At 38.3% G+C, this 14,191-nt stretch overlaps 1 protein-coding gene across 2 annotated transcripts; it reads left to right on the forward strand.

The window, feature by feature from the left end:
- The first annotated feature begins 2,418 nt into the window (after window positions 1-2,418).
- On the forward strand, window positions 2,419-12,868 carry LOC306769686 (uncharacterized protein). Of its 2 annotated transcripts, XR_013771706.1 has the most exons (10): window positions 2,419-2,520; window positions 2,777-2,815; window positions 3,246-3,280; window positions 6,045-6,085; window positions 6,385-6,767; window positions 6,862-6,992; window positions 7,179-7,263; window positions 11,942-12,056; window positions 12,159-12,331; window positions 12,448-12,868. XR_013771706.1 is itself a non-coding variant. In XM_079258376.1 (7 exons), the coding sequence occupies exons 1-7, from the start codon at window positions 2,518-2,520 to the stop codon at window positions 7,249-7,251; spliced, it is 705 nt and encodes a 234-aa protein (XP_079114502.1). In that variant the 5' UTR covers window positions 2,419-2,517; the 3' UTR covers window positions 7,252-9,457. The 2 variants fall into 2 exon arrangements, 1 of the variants encoding a protein (XP_079114502.1); XM_079258376.1 differs by lacking the exons at window positions 11,942-12,056; window positions 12,159-12,331; window positions 12,448-12,868 and having other exon boundaries at window positions 7,179-9,457.
- The last annotated feature ends 1,323 nt before the right edge of the window (window positions 12,869-14,191 follow it).

The following is a 14,191-nucleotide window of genomic DNA, read 5'->3' on the forward strand; positions in this document are numbered from 1 at the left end:
TTCCCCTCAGCGCAGACGTCACTTCCGCTATCACAGTGCACATGCGCAATCATAGACATATATATGTAGACGCCTCGTTGTGCGCGCGAGAGAGTGAACCAGCGTCGCCGCCATATTGGATGGGGTCACCGCTTTCGAGTCTTGCTCATATACAGTCTATGGTCTTGCTGCAGAATCATCGTAGTTCCTCCACATAATTGTTTTCTGTGGAACCAAGCGGCAACCTCCGGCGGTTAAACGTGAAGCCTATGCGGAAGTGCAAAAAACTGCAGTTCCCCCTTCATCCGCTAGGGGCTGCAAAACAGAGCAAATCCCCATAGAATACCATGTTAAAAAGGCCAACTTCACAGCAGAAATAGACATGTTTACAGCCTGGTTCAAAAATCCATTTTAGGTTTAATAGGTCAGGTTTACCTTCATGACAACTGTGGGGGGAGTGAATTTTTTTTCTAACCCGCGTGTTTAAAAGTAATTTAATCTCGAAGTTCGGCATATTTAGGGGCATGTCCTATTGATTGACAGGTACCCGAACTCCCACTTCAAGAAGAACGTAGAACAACCTCGGTTTTTAGCTGGTTAACAACGTGACTTAGCTTTAGCCCGCTTACCTCCGTTAGCTGGTTTTCTCCTGTTATATCCAGGTTAGCTCATTAGCTCTTAGCTACAGAAAGCTCAGAATTCGCTCGATTTCAATCATCCACCATGACACTCACAGCCCCCCTCTCAGCTCCACCTCTTTGCCCATTTCTGTATTTTCCGGGTGAGACGACGCACATGCCTCTGCTAAGATGGCGATGGTAGGAACCGCCCACCGAGCTTCAATTCAGCTCTTCAGAAACCTATGGGTGACGTCACGGAGGCTCCGTCCATCTCTATGTACAGTCTATAGGAACAACGCATTTAATACACACAAACAAAACTTCTTTATACATAATTGATTGATAAATAATGTTAACACAGTGACGTGACGTCACGGAGGCTCCGTCCATCTCTATATACAGTCTATAGGAACAACGCATTTAATACACACAAACAAAACTTCTTTATACATAATTGATTGATAAATAATGTTAACACAGTGAATAATCTACTAAATGCAAATGATAAATGTTACCTCAATGAGCTGTTCATAGAAAAATATGAGGAGAGTTTTACATGGTAGCATTATTACCTCTGCCAAGGAGGTTAGGTTTTTACCGGCTTTATCTGTTTGTCTATTTGTGTTCAAGATAACTTAAAATGTTATGGACAGATTTTCATGACATTTTAAGAACTTGTTGGAAACGTGAAAAGAAAGAACTGATTTAATTTTGGTGGTGATCCAGATCACTGTTTAGATCCAGAAGCTTTTTAAAGGCCTTGGCGGAAGTTTACCTTCTTCAAGTGTTTTTCTGGGTAACTTCTGAATTACATAGTTTTGATACAATACTTTATTTTCAGAATTTGTACAACTGCATCTCTATATTGATAAATTAATCAATTCAAATAGAATAAAGAATCAACCGTAGTCAGGAGAAAGCCAGAACTATTCCCGTATTTTGTTGCAATAACGGCAAAATATTGAAGGCAGATTGTGTGGAATTACATTTCACAAGGTTGAATAATAATTTATTTGACCAGATAAAAATAGACAGATAAATCCAAATGCATCATTAAACAATCAAACATGTTAGTATCAAATTCATTTATACATTTATTTATTTATTTATATAAAAGCTACCTTATGTCTTAAATAGCATTATAAAAATATTTTAGCATAAAAGCACGTTGTTTTTAATGTTTTGTTGTGATCTGTATCATAACAACATCTCTGATCTTTGTAACAAACCAAACTGTGAGTAAAATCAAGTAAAAATTCGTGAAGTTATTGTTGTGATTGGGCCTATACCTTACAAATAAATGCATTGGAGGCGCATGGGAGACCCATCCAAGAAGGCGGCGCGATGAGACGTCAGCTCGTATAGGCAGCGTGATATAATGCGGCGTCTATGTATAAATGATGTCTATGTTCTAAAAGACGACTCGAAATTATTTATTAAGAAACTAAATATAAATTATGTGTAAATATTAGCCTATTGATTAAGTCATCTTCATACAGTGTCAATTCGACCTTGTACCGGGCTGCCTTCTCCAATAAAAATGCCTATAAACTTCCGCGTCAAAACGTGTTGTTGCATTTGCGGACTTTATAAAATGTAGGTAAAATATTTATCGATTCCTCCCTAAACTGCCAAAAAATAATTTCCCCCCTCCTTCAGACTGGAACATATCAAGCTCTGTAGAATGAATTCTAATAAGAAAAATATTTCTCAATGGAAATCAGCATAAAACTTGGAGGGGAATTCTCCTTACCAGCACACGTCACAGATTCAAACATAGTCTTGCTGATTACAACACTTTGTCAGTCCGTGAAGGCAACAGCGACATAGGAGTGGCGTAAGTGGAAATTATCAGACAACGACACTGCGGAAATCTTCAGTTTTTTCCCAAAGACAGCGAGGGATAAACTATACAGCTATGGTAACTAGCTTTGTTAAATTTATTTTTTATTTAATAACTAGTAATGATTGAATGTTTTTAAGAAAAATATTTTTAACTACGTTGTTTCGGTTTTAACTTCGGCGTTGGTCTCAAAACCTTAATTTACTAACATTTTAGTTAACAGCTTATGAGTTTGTGTGTTTCTTGTGTCGGTAATAGTAATAACAATACAATACAATGCTTATCGTGATTACAACATTAAACATGTTTTTTTATTATTATTTTTTCACGACAGAACAAAGGCGGAAAAACCCGGAAAAGAAGTCAACGAAAGGTCAGTGATGAGACACGTAATACAAACGATTGAGGCAACACTTCGTGAAAAGTCACCACTGAAAAGAAATTCAGAATGTAATGTATTTGGGTTGTAGACTACTTAAATAAACAACTTACATAAGTATAACTTATTTCTTTCTTTAATTAGAAGTTCTAAGTGATTGTTTAGTACCAACATTTCTGTTACCTCAAGAAAATTTTACAAGATGTCTCTCTTTTTTTAAACTACGTTTTATGTGGGTATTTTAATATTTAAATATTATTTATTTATGTATTTATTTATTGGCTTTCTGTCCTTGTTAATATAATAGGAAAAAAAAAGAACGTGCTGTGGTTCATCAGTGTTCCGCTGTCAACATTGCAGTCGGTCAGATTGAGCATGTTTTAAGACAGTTTATTCACTTCTTTTTTTTTAATGTTGGTTACAGAAAGCTAGAATGGACAAGTCTGATCAGAGTAACATGTAAGTACCAGTTTTATGCAGCATGACCTGTTCTTGTTTCCTTTTGTTGTTTTGCGTAATGCACATGCTTTCATTTCATGCTTAGAGTTTCATATCTTAGTCATCTGCCACCACCCAGTAGGTTAATGAAGGTGTTGGGGAATTTGTCTGTGTATCTCAAAGCCTGGGTGGTTTTTTTTTTTTGTTTTGTTTTGTTTTTGAGGTTAGTTGCTTTTGATATTTCATAAATTTTTACAACAACAACAACTGTAAAAGGTTACTCGTGGAAAGAATATCAGTTTGATCAATTTGGTTGAATGTGACACAAAATCTTATTTAAACATCAGAAATTGCAGTAGGCTACTTGGTTTGTAATTTTTTTAATACCTTCACTCATGGCACTACACATCTGTCTTGTAGAATTGTATGTCTTTTGTAATATTAAGTGTTGTTAAACGCTTCATTTGCAACATTTAGTTTAATTTTGTAACTCTTCTTTCTCCATGGTAACCATTCGACCTGCTAATGCATGCCTTCACGTATAGCAGGGATCCCCAGCCCTGGTCCTCGAGGGCCGTTGTCTTATAGGTTTTCCAAGTGTCCTCGCTGCACCACACCTGATTCAAATCAATGTGTATTTAGTAGACATTTGCAGAGCTTGTCAATGTCTGAGTCAGGTATGTTCCAGCAGGGACACTTGGAAAACCTGCAGGACACCGGTCCTCGAGGACCAGGTTGGGGGATCCCTGACCTACAGCATGAAGACTTGATGAGACTGACCCACAAATGGCAGTTGTGACCAATAATCCAATTGAGACAAGATGGATTGGTGGCATTTGTGAAAAAGTTTTTACAATACCAGTCAAACGCTTGGACAAACTTGCCTGTATTTGGCAAGTGTGTCTAAACATTTTGACTGGTATTATATATATATTAAAAAGCCAAATAATGAAGAACTATGACTCCAGAACCAGTCTGTGCCAACACAGGTGTTTGGTACCTGGGTTCTCAAACACCTGGCTCAATGCCAGTCCCTTCAGGTCCTCTGGGTGGTGGAGATTTGGAAAGTTATAAAAATTAACTCACAGATAGAAGTAGATGAAAAGAGATTACTCCATGCGGGGACTGGGTTTGGCTGTGGAAATGGGGTGCGGTGAGCCTGGAGCAGAACTATTGTTCCTTCACATTGAAAGAAATGAACTCATGCTGCTTTCCATTCATTATTTGGAAAAATGGGACTGTAGTTTTTTTCTATTTTGAATCTGAAATTCAAATTTTCTGTTTTCAATGTCGACTGTTTTGAGTTCATGTAAATATCCAAACAAGTTTGAAACCAAAGAAGTCATTTGTTTCTTCAGTCATTTGAGACGTTCGTGCATTTCATTTGCAAATCTGCCGGCTACATTTGCTTTGGAAGTTTTCCAGCTACACCCGTATGGAAATAAGTTTCAGATTATTCTGCAAATGGCTCTTGGGAATACATGAAATCCCAAAAGAGAAGCAGAAGAGTATCATAATGGAGAAAAATGTCAAGAAAATCAAATGTCAGAGGAACCTGTGAACCTCAGATGGGCAGAAGAAAATGAATGGATGGAATTTCCACTTCGACAAGTCACCCAGAGAGTTTGTGGAATCTGCCAGTTTTCACGTTGTTCAAGATGGGACTTTTCATTTGCACTTCAGTTTGTGTGATCTGAGTCAAGATGGTGCATTTCTCCACGCTGTGACCACTTGCAGTTTTCAGTTTGTGTGCGGGTTGTACGAGCTACACCCTGTTCTCGAGCACTTCCTACCACAAGCCAGGGCGTTGTTGAACAACACATGCATGCACACGCACATAGCACACAACTGAATCTAGGAAGTACAATGTGCAGCCTTACATAGACGGACTGTTAAAATGTGTGTGTACATACATATGCATGTTTTTTTAATATATTCACATGAAAATTTCTCTAATAATGTTTTGTGTGTATATATTCATTTAAGAAACCAACAGTTCTTTCTATCATTGTGTACCCCACCTCTTGCCTAAGACCAGCTAAGAGAGGTCCAAACACCCCCTCATGTGATCCTGAATTGGTTAAAAGGGGCGGATTAGCAATGACATTGATGTGATTTACCGGATTCATAAATTCAGATCTCTTTGTGCCGTTTCTGGTAACGGCTGCAGCCAAGTATTGCGTAAGGCCTGTAGGACTCGAAGAGGAAAAAAAAATAAAAATGCCATCACAAGGATTTTCAAGCTGAACGTTACATCTTTCTGCTGAAGTGGATTCATGGAAATGTGGATTTTCAAGGTTGTAGATACATGAAGAATGACCTAGGTGAAGATGTTTTGCAACTCCTGGATACCTGGACGATGTTCAACTCATTTGAAGATCCAAATTCCCCCGAGGGAGAAGAGACGACGAGGAGCAGGATGAAACAAGTAACTACAGATGACATTCCTGTGTAATGGCACAGCAGTTCAGAACAAAGACAAAGCAAACAGTATCCTGTTCGTTTACGACCTGCGGCTGACAATCCTCAGTGATGATAACACCACTGCTGACTGCAGAGTTTTAGGAGACGGCGGCTGATGTTTAAGCTCATCGCTGTTGAACACAAACACAATTAAAGTGATGCAGTCGGCTTCGGGAAGTTAAAGACATGATCTGCATGATGGAGAGCAACATGACTGTCCATTGAGATTTCATGGAGCATTGTCAAATATGTACAGGAGCAAATAAATAAACATGAAAATAGAGTTTAATCTTTTTATTAACTTTAGATATGTGTCTTTTAGGATGTTGGGATTGTTTGCGTTCCCCTGCAATGGAATAACAGGTGAGCTTCACCCATCTGCTCCTCTCTCCTAAAAGAAAAAGATTTTGCATTTTCCTTTTTCTATGTATATCAGGGATACTCCATTCGGTCCTCCGAGGGCCTCAGTCCTTCAGGTTTTGTATGTGTCCCTGCTCCAACACACCTGACCCATGTGAATGACTCATTGTGCTGAAACTAATAGGCTGTTGGGGTCATTTAATTAGAGTGAGGTGTGTTGGAGCAGGAACCCATACAAAACCTGAATGACTGCTACCCTTGTAGGACTGAATGGAGTATCCCTGATGTATGTCATGTTGTAGGTAAACCGTACCTGGATTCGGTGTCAGAGATGGTGTCAAAAAGAAAACGTAAGACGTTTGAGCTGAATTGTCCAGTTGGTGCTACACTGACGATAGGACAGCTGCAGGACACCATGTACAACGACTGTCCGTCTCTGGTGGACCGTTGTGGGAAGTTCTACCTTCCCAGGACAGTGAAGATGCAGGTTATCGGTTACGTGGAGGGCACCCCGTACCCATGCGAGCAACTTCTCCTGATGACATCCGAGGACGAAAAGATTTACGGCTACGATGAGGAGGAGGAGCTGCATTTGGTGGCTCACAGCCCGACGCATCTTGACCAGGAGGGGATCGCCTACCCAGCGATCCAGAGTTATTACAGAGGGGAGGCCTTCAAAGATATGGTGGGTTGTTTTCTGAGCACATACAATGTCTTTATAATTAATGAAGTTTCATAAGAGAAAATGGTCATTTTTGTTATTTTTCTGTCATGTTTAGACCAATGAGGACTGGGAGAAGGTGAGGCAGGGTCCTGTGGGGAAGAAGTTGGATGAGGAGCATCTTGCCCTGGTGAACAAACACAAGCCAACGCTGTTGGAGAATCTCAGAATCAGCAGAGAGAAACGGAGGTATTTTTGTCACAGTCACACAGTGCCATGTTGTTTGACATCTGAATGTAACAGAGTCTTACTTGGGTAGCTATTCATCTCAGAGAAGCAGCAGAAGTCAAGCACAACAATACCACTTGTAGCTGTCGTCAGAGAAAACGGATGTATGCATGTCTTTATGATAAACTTGCTCTCTCTCATCTCCAGGTGTCATCAGCAGTACGGCAAATCCCTCCCTGACGACGTCCTGAGCCGATTTGTGCAGAAAGGAGGAAGCTAAAGATATTCAGTAGTGTGTAGCTTCTAATGTGCCTCACAGCTTGTTAGTATGTATACTATGTATACATTTGTGGGCCGCTGCTCTTCCTAATGTGGGCTAAGGGAGCATTCACACAGGAGATATTCAGTGCACTTTAAACAAACCTTGGTCTGCTTTCACGGATATCATGGTTTGTTTGGGGTAGTGTGAACGCCCCTCCACACTCCAAGAAGTAAACTCTGGTTCACTTGAAACCTGGAGGTCTGCTTGCAGTGTGAAAGCAAACGGAACCATCTAGTGAACCAAGGAGCGGAAGTGACAGGCTGGATAGTCTGCTGGGTCTCTTGCTAGTCAGACTGGACCAAGTCTTATGAAAACTAGAATAGACTACAGAACAGCTTTTATTGCCATTTCTAAAGCACACTTCGTGAAACAAATGTGTGGTGCAGATCATAAAATACTCACTAAAATAAGATCTAAAACAGAATGAAGACAAAACTACATTAGACTAAAAACATAAACATGGTGAACAAGCTGATTTTGGTCCTGAACAATTGGATTTTTTTCTATTTTACAGTCATTTGGCAGTTGCTTTTCAGACAGTTTGGCCTGCCTCAGTTTCACAGTTAACTGAGGCAGGCCAAACTGTGTGCAGTTAGAAACTGAAAGGAAACCAAACGTTTTCGAGCAGAGTCCCTCAAACTATCCTGGTGTTTATGTGCCCTTATACAGCTACAAGAAGCAGCAGTGGCTCTAGAGTGGATAACCGGAGGGGTGCGGGTTCAAACTGCACCATGTCTCAGTTATTCTACTGTTGTATCTTTGGGTAAAACACTTCTACCCAGTTTGCTTCCAGTGTCGGTACCACTGGTGGTGGTCAGAGAGGGTGTTTGTGCCAGTTGGCTGCTATTTTTCCATAGGTCTGCCTGAGGGAAGCTGTGGTTGTGCATGTAGTTTTCCACCACCAGTTTGTGACTGTGCATTGAATTTATTGTTCAGTGTAAAGCACTTTGAGTGGCTTTAAAAAGAAGTGTCTAAATCATATTAATGTTACTACTATATGTGTGCAATTTGCAATATGGAGTCATCTTTCACTTGTTTAAAAAAAAAAAAAAATCAGGTCATACCTGAATCTGCTTGGTACAAACCTGGGTGTCTTGCATCTTCTCTTATATAGGTCACAGTGATTATGTATGGGAATGCAACAGCTGCAAAACATGATGAATGTGGGGAAGCTGCGAGTTAAAGGGATATTTTGTTGATAACATTCAATCTCACATGAAAGAAGAAGGGAGTATTTCTTGGGTGAGGAGTGCAGTAAAACTAAGCTATTCAGACCCAGGCCAACTTGGTATTATAAATAATTACACTGCATTTTTTTGCTTGTCGCTGCATGCATGATAGTAGCTTGGTAATGCTTGTATTCATGTGTTGATAATCACAGACTGGTTCAAAAGAGATAAAATGCAACATTTGCATACGTGGTTATGAAATTGTTGGAGATTTGCTCCTTTGTTGATTTGGTCTGAGTAGCTGTAAGCCCCTCACCCAGGTTGCTGGGATTGGCTGCAGCTTCCCCACAACTCTTAATTGGACTAAGTGGTTTGGAAAATGACAAAAAATAAAATAAAATGAATACATAAATGTATCACACTTTTGATACAAAATAATTGTAGAACATAATAAGAAGCTGTCTAAAACTAAGAGTGTAAAAAAAACTGTTTTTTTTTTTTAATCAACAACCATCTCCAAACCTAAAGCGCCTACGATTTGCTCCAAACTAAGATGAATTTAAGACAAATAATAATTAATTTAAAAAAAAAAAAAAAAAAAGACATGTTTAGATTAAAATGTTTTACATTTGTGAGGATGAAACATCAAAAACAGATAAACTTAAAAAAAAAAAAAAAGGTTAAGCTGTGACTGAACAAAAAATACAGTAAATATTTACTTTTCAGGCTGAATTAGAAAAATAAAGCATTTGACAAAACAAAACTGAAACTAATGTAGAAACAATTAGCACAAATATTTAAACTGGAGACTAATAAAATTCAAATTAACTCTTTCATGCATAGTGATGTATAATTGGTTGCTGTAGCCGCCGTTATTTAAAAGCAGTTTACATGTATATGCAGAGATGGTATGTTTAAAATGACCCTTTTGAGTGCACATAAGTCAGTTATTCAATACAGTGCCTTTCATTGAAGAAATAAATTTTGTGTGTGTGTGTGTGTGTGTACATATATATATATATATATATATATATATATATATATATATATATATATATATATATATATATATATATATATATATATATATATATATATATAAATAAGACACTTTTCCATTGTATTTAATGCAAAAGTAAGTTCAAAATTTTGAGTGGTAAATGTAATGAAAATGCAGGTGATACAGCAATCTTTTAATATAAATTCAGGTGTATAATTTTTTTATAGAGTGTATAAAAACTGTCACTGTACACATCTGTAAAATAGTAAAAATTAAATGTAAAATATTTTACATGAAAAAATGTTTTAAAAAAAATTAAAAAAATTTTACACTGGAGATGGTCACACTGGAGCTGTTCATACACTGTTGTATTTCTAATGTGAGTCCAAACCTCAGATTTTAGCCAAAAATGACTTTAACCTAGGTAATGATGGGGAGCTAGCAAGATTTGAAAGTAGCTCCCTGTCTTGGCTCCTCCCCCCTTTGGTTTTGCTCCTTGCCTGATCCAAGGCTTTTTTTTTTTTTTATAAGAAAATGAACAGCTTCATTTCGATCCGGACCTTTGGATTGGTCAGGATTTACAGTGAACTGAGGGGGTCTAACTATATTTCTTATTGTTAATGATTACAAAATGTATATAGACTACTGTAAGGACAAGGCTTTGCTTCACCCAGAGTGAAAACAAAAAGCAAGAGCAAGATTACCAACCCCCACTGAACTTCAGTTCAGTTCCCACTGAGCTGTTCTTTTTTCTATTTTTTTTTTTTTTTTTTTTTTTTTGCTATATGAAGTAACGCTTCACTGTACATGCCTGTGTGTGCACACCTAACAAATAAAACCATAAAAATAAGATTAAAAATAAAATAAATTTTTAAATCATATATACTGCAAACTACTCTATGTATCTTCTCTTTCCATCTGTCTCCGGATTTATTTGCTCTTTACCGTTGTGCAGTGAGAACATAAGAAAAGTGGAGCCTTGTTAAACTTAGAAGGTGCACATGAGTTGTTCACACATCTGAATGGAGGGAATTACTGTGTGAACAGAGTTGAACCCTTGTGAAGTCTGAATATTCGGGACACTTTGTCCTAAGGGTCCAAAATGACCCCTCTTCACTAAACCCCGAAAATAAACCAGCTGCAGTGAATTTAAAACCCCAAATATACTTTGCATGATGAAACAACCTGTTTGTCATGAATTCAACTTTAAAGCAGTTTACCTTTTGTTTTGGTGTAGTGCCACTATAACACAAGTAATCTCAGGCCTCTGAGGGTGTCAGTTCTTACATGTGAGTTTTCTCCTACACAGTGCAGAAAGACTTCATCTACTAGTAGTCATTAGTTTTTATCGCAACTGTAATATTTGTTTTCTTTACTAAAGTAGATGTATATCATTACTAATTCTGAATGTACTGCATAGATTAAATGTGCAGAATTTAGCTTGAAATGAGTTTTACTGAACGGAAACAGAAGTCCCACAGTTTCTGTTGTGCAGTGAAATGTGCACTCGTGGTTTTAGAACCAGGGCTTACATAGTCTGAGGTACCTTTATGCCCTCTGACTTTACACATAACTTGACTTATGCGTGGGGTCACGTAGCGCAGGTGTTTCCTGTTTCAGTGGCACCTGGGATGATTATGTAGCTGATGCAGTGATGACTTACTATCCTAAAAAAGAGAAGAAGCCATACTTTGATGGAACCTTGACACTACCTGATAATGTCACATGTCAGACATTTAGGATCAATGATGGACAACCAATGGATCCTTGTGTATCATGTAAAAATCTGTTTGGCTTGCAGACAGAGAGCAAAAAGGTGTGGGCCTATGGGAACTGTGCTGAAGTGGAAAGTGTGAGCAAGTTACTCAAAAATGAAAAGCATGTAAGAGATCCAGTAAACTCAAACTTGTTGAATGAAGAGGACAGGAGGAGAGCTAAAGATTGTGTTTTAAAAGAACTCAAGTCTCTCCTGAAAATGGCCCAATTTGAGTGGAATGGAAATTTTTACACCCCACAATTCTCCTCTTAATCTGCCTTTCTGTCAACTGTTAAAGCCTGAAGTACTCTGAGAACTGGAAAATGTTGTTGGAGAGGCCTGTGAGTCTGTTTGCTTTGTCTGACAGAAATGTGATTTCATGTATCAGGAATGTTAGTTTGGGAGCAGTTTACTGTAAAACACATGACTGTTCAAGGTGTTGTCTCCAAAAACCTTCTGCGCTTTTAGTTTCGTTCTTAGCAGCAATCATGGCAGCAAGGGTGAGTCGAGATTTCTCATCTTTCATTTGCTTTGCTTTACTATCTTAGTTTTAATGCTGAAATGTTGATTTGAAACGTTTTGCTTTGTCTCTTTTCTACGACTGATCATGTAGGATGATGATCAGAATAGGTGAGTCTGCGGAGTCTGAAAAGGTGTAAACGTCACCGCCATGATGTGTTTGAGGTCTGTAGGATTTATGTGGTTTTACTGTTTCTACTTTAGAAGAGAAGAATTTCTTAAATCTCAAGCTCCCTTCCAAACAAACGCCCTGAAATTAATTGACCAGATGGTTGGTCGGTGTAGTGAAACTCCTGGCAATAAACACCTGGTGGACGAGGTGAGTTAAATGAGATTTTTTTTTTTTTTTTAATTATTTTAATAATCCTCTAATTAACTTAAAACGTTTTGATGTGACCTCAAGTGTGCTTTTTCTCAACAGATGCTTCACGGCATTTTCTTTCTGGGCAAAATCAACAAAGTGCCTTTTGCTCCAGAAGAAATCATCCCTTATCCAGTGATGTTAAATGGCTTAAAGAACACATACAGCAGAGCTTTGAGTGTTATCTGACTCACCTTCCAAGGCGAAGCCCATTCTCCTGTGTTCTGGACATGGTAAGAAACAGACAGAAACAGCAAGTACAACATCTGAGAATGTCAAACACATCATTATGTAATGACCATATGTTACGTCCCAGTGCTTGTGCATATCTGACTGTGATCTCCACTAGACTTGGCTGACGGCTTTGTTTCCAACCAACACCTGGCTGCACTGCTCCTTCCAGGATCCTCATCATCATCACCTTCAGCTGGGCCAGCTCGTCAGCCCTATTTAAGGAGCAGGCTGGCAGTCATTCAGGGCAGCTGAGTGTGGATGGCTCAGTTTGCCTCACTTTGGCTAGGTTGTCAGCCTGGGACTGTGGTTTTGTGCTGTAGTACGGATCTTTGTATTTGTGAGCCCAGTAGGGGTGATTTGGAAGCTGTTTTAAAAGCAGTGGTTTAGTTGTGGTTGGTTTGTCACCCTTAGTGTTGTTCAGGGTGTGACCCAAAGCCTGTTACAACCTTTGTTTCTTCTTCCTGCCTGTTTGTCATGGGCATCAAAAGTGTTGCCTGCAAATAAAAACCTTTTTTACTCTGAAAGGAACTTATTTGTGAGTTTAATGTTACAAACCTTTTCCCCTTTTCACTGGCGACCTGGGGTTTGTAACACCATAAAACATGCAATGGTGTCGTTTAAAAATAACAAACAGATGCAGAGTATTTAAAAGACTGCTGAACAAACTTACCTCAGTCATTTCTAACATCATACATTTGGTATAAAAGAAGTTAAGTTTCTTCTCTACAATTTACACAATCTTTCTGACAAACTAATTGCACCTAAAAACAACTTCTTAATCAATATGTTAATTTCTCATCATAGCAGATTATATTCTTTAAAATATAAATACTAATACAAAACATACATTCTGCTACAAGTCCTACATTTAAAAGTTATTACATTTAACTGAAATATTGAATAAAATGTATACATTATATATATATATATATATATATATATATACACACATGCATGTATGTATAAAGCTATAATAAAGAAACCTTCTAGAACCGTGTTTCCGCTGATATGTTGTGAAGTAAATGTATTGAAATGCTAAACAGATGTTCACTGCTTCCAGATTGTCCTGATGAAGACACCAGAGAACGAAAACCTGATCAAGAGCTGTTTCTTTGTCTAGTTTGTTAGCATGTTTAATGTGTTACCCCGTATGTTTTGTAACTGGTCTGATCAGCCAGTATTTAAGTTCTCCTTTGTTGTTTGTCAGGTCAGTATGTTTTTGTGTTATGTTTGGTTTTTCAGACTTTCAGAATTGCTTAGTTGACCTCTTTTAAAGGCCTAATTCATTTATATTGTTTGGGCGAATAAAACCCTTTTCTTTTGAAGCCACCTGTGTTCCTCTTCCTTCGCCAGCTTGGTCCCTCACAGCCTTATTGCTTCAATTTCTTAGTTATAGTTATAAGATGCAACCAAATACAGATTTCGTGGTGGCTACACCTGGATGAGTTGTCAACAACTGAGCCATCAGATATTTTAGAGATAAACTTATTTGTCTTCGTTTTCTTGCAGATTGTCCACTGGGTGGGACAAGATAATGAAGAGCAAATCAAAGTTCAACTCAAAGCTCTTGTCCGTCAGCTACAGGAAAACACAGAATCAAAGATTCTGTACTCCACCGCCCTGTGTATCTCCAGTATACAAGAGAGTACCAGTCATACTTCAAGTTCAGTCAAGTACTATGGGGTCTCCATGTCCATGTTTGGTCGTCTTGCTGGGAGAATCATGGTTGCTGCTTCCTGTTTCAGTGGCACCTGGGATGATTATGTAGCTGATGCAGTGATGACTTACTATCCTAAAAAAGAGAAGAAGCCATACTTTGATGGAACCTTGACACTACCTGATAATGTCACATGTCAGAC

Source organism: Telmatherina bonti (assembly GCF_933228915.1).
Source record: "Telmatherina bonti genome assembly, chromosome: 19".
NCBI classification, from domain to species: Eukaryota; Metazoa; Chordata; class Actinopteri; order Atheriniformes; family Telmatherinidae; genus Telmatherina; species Telmatherina bonti.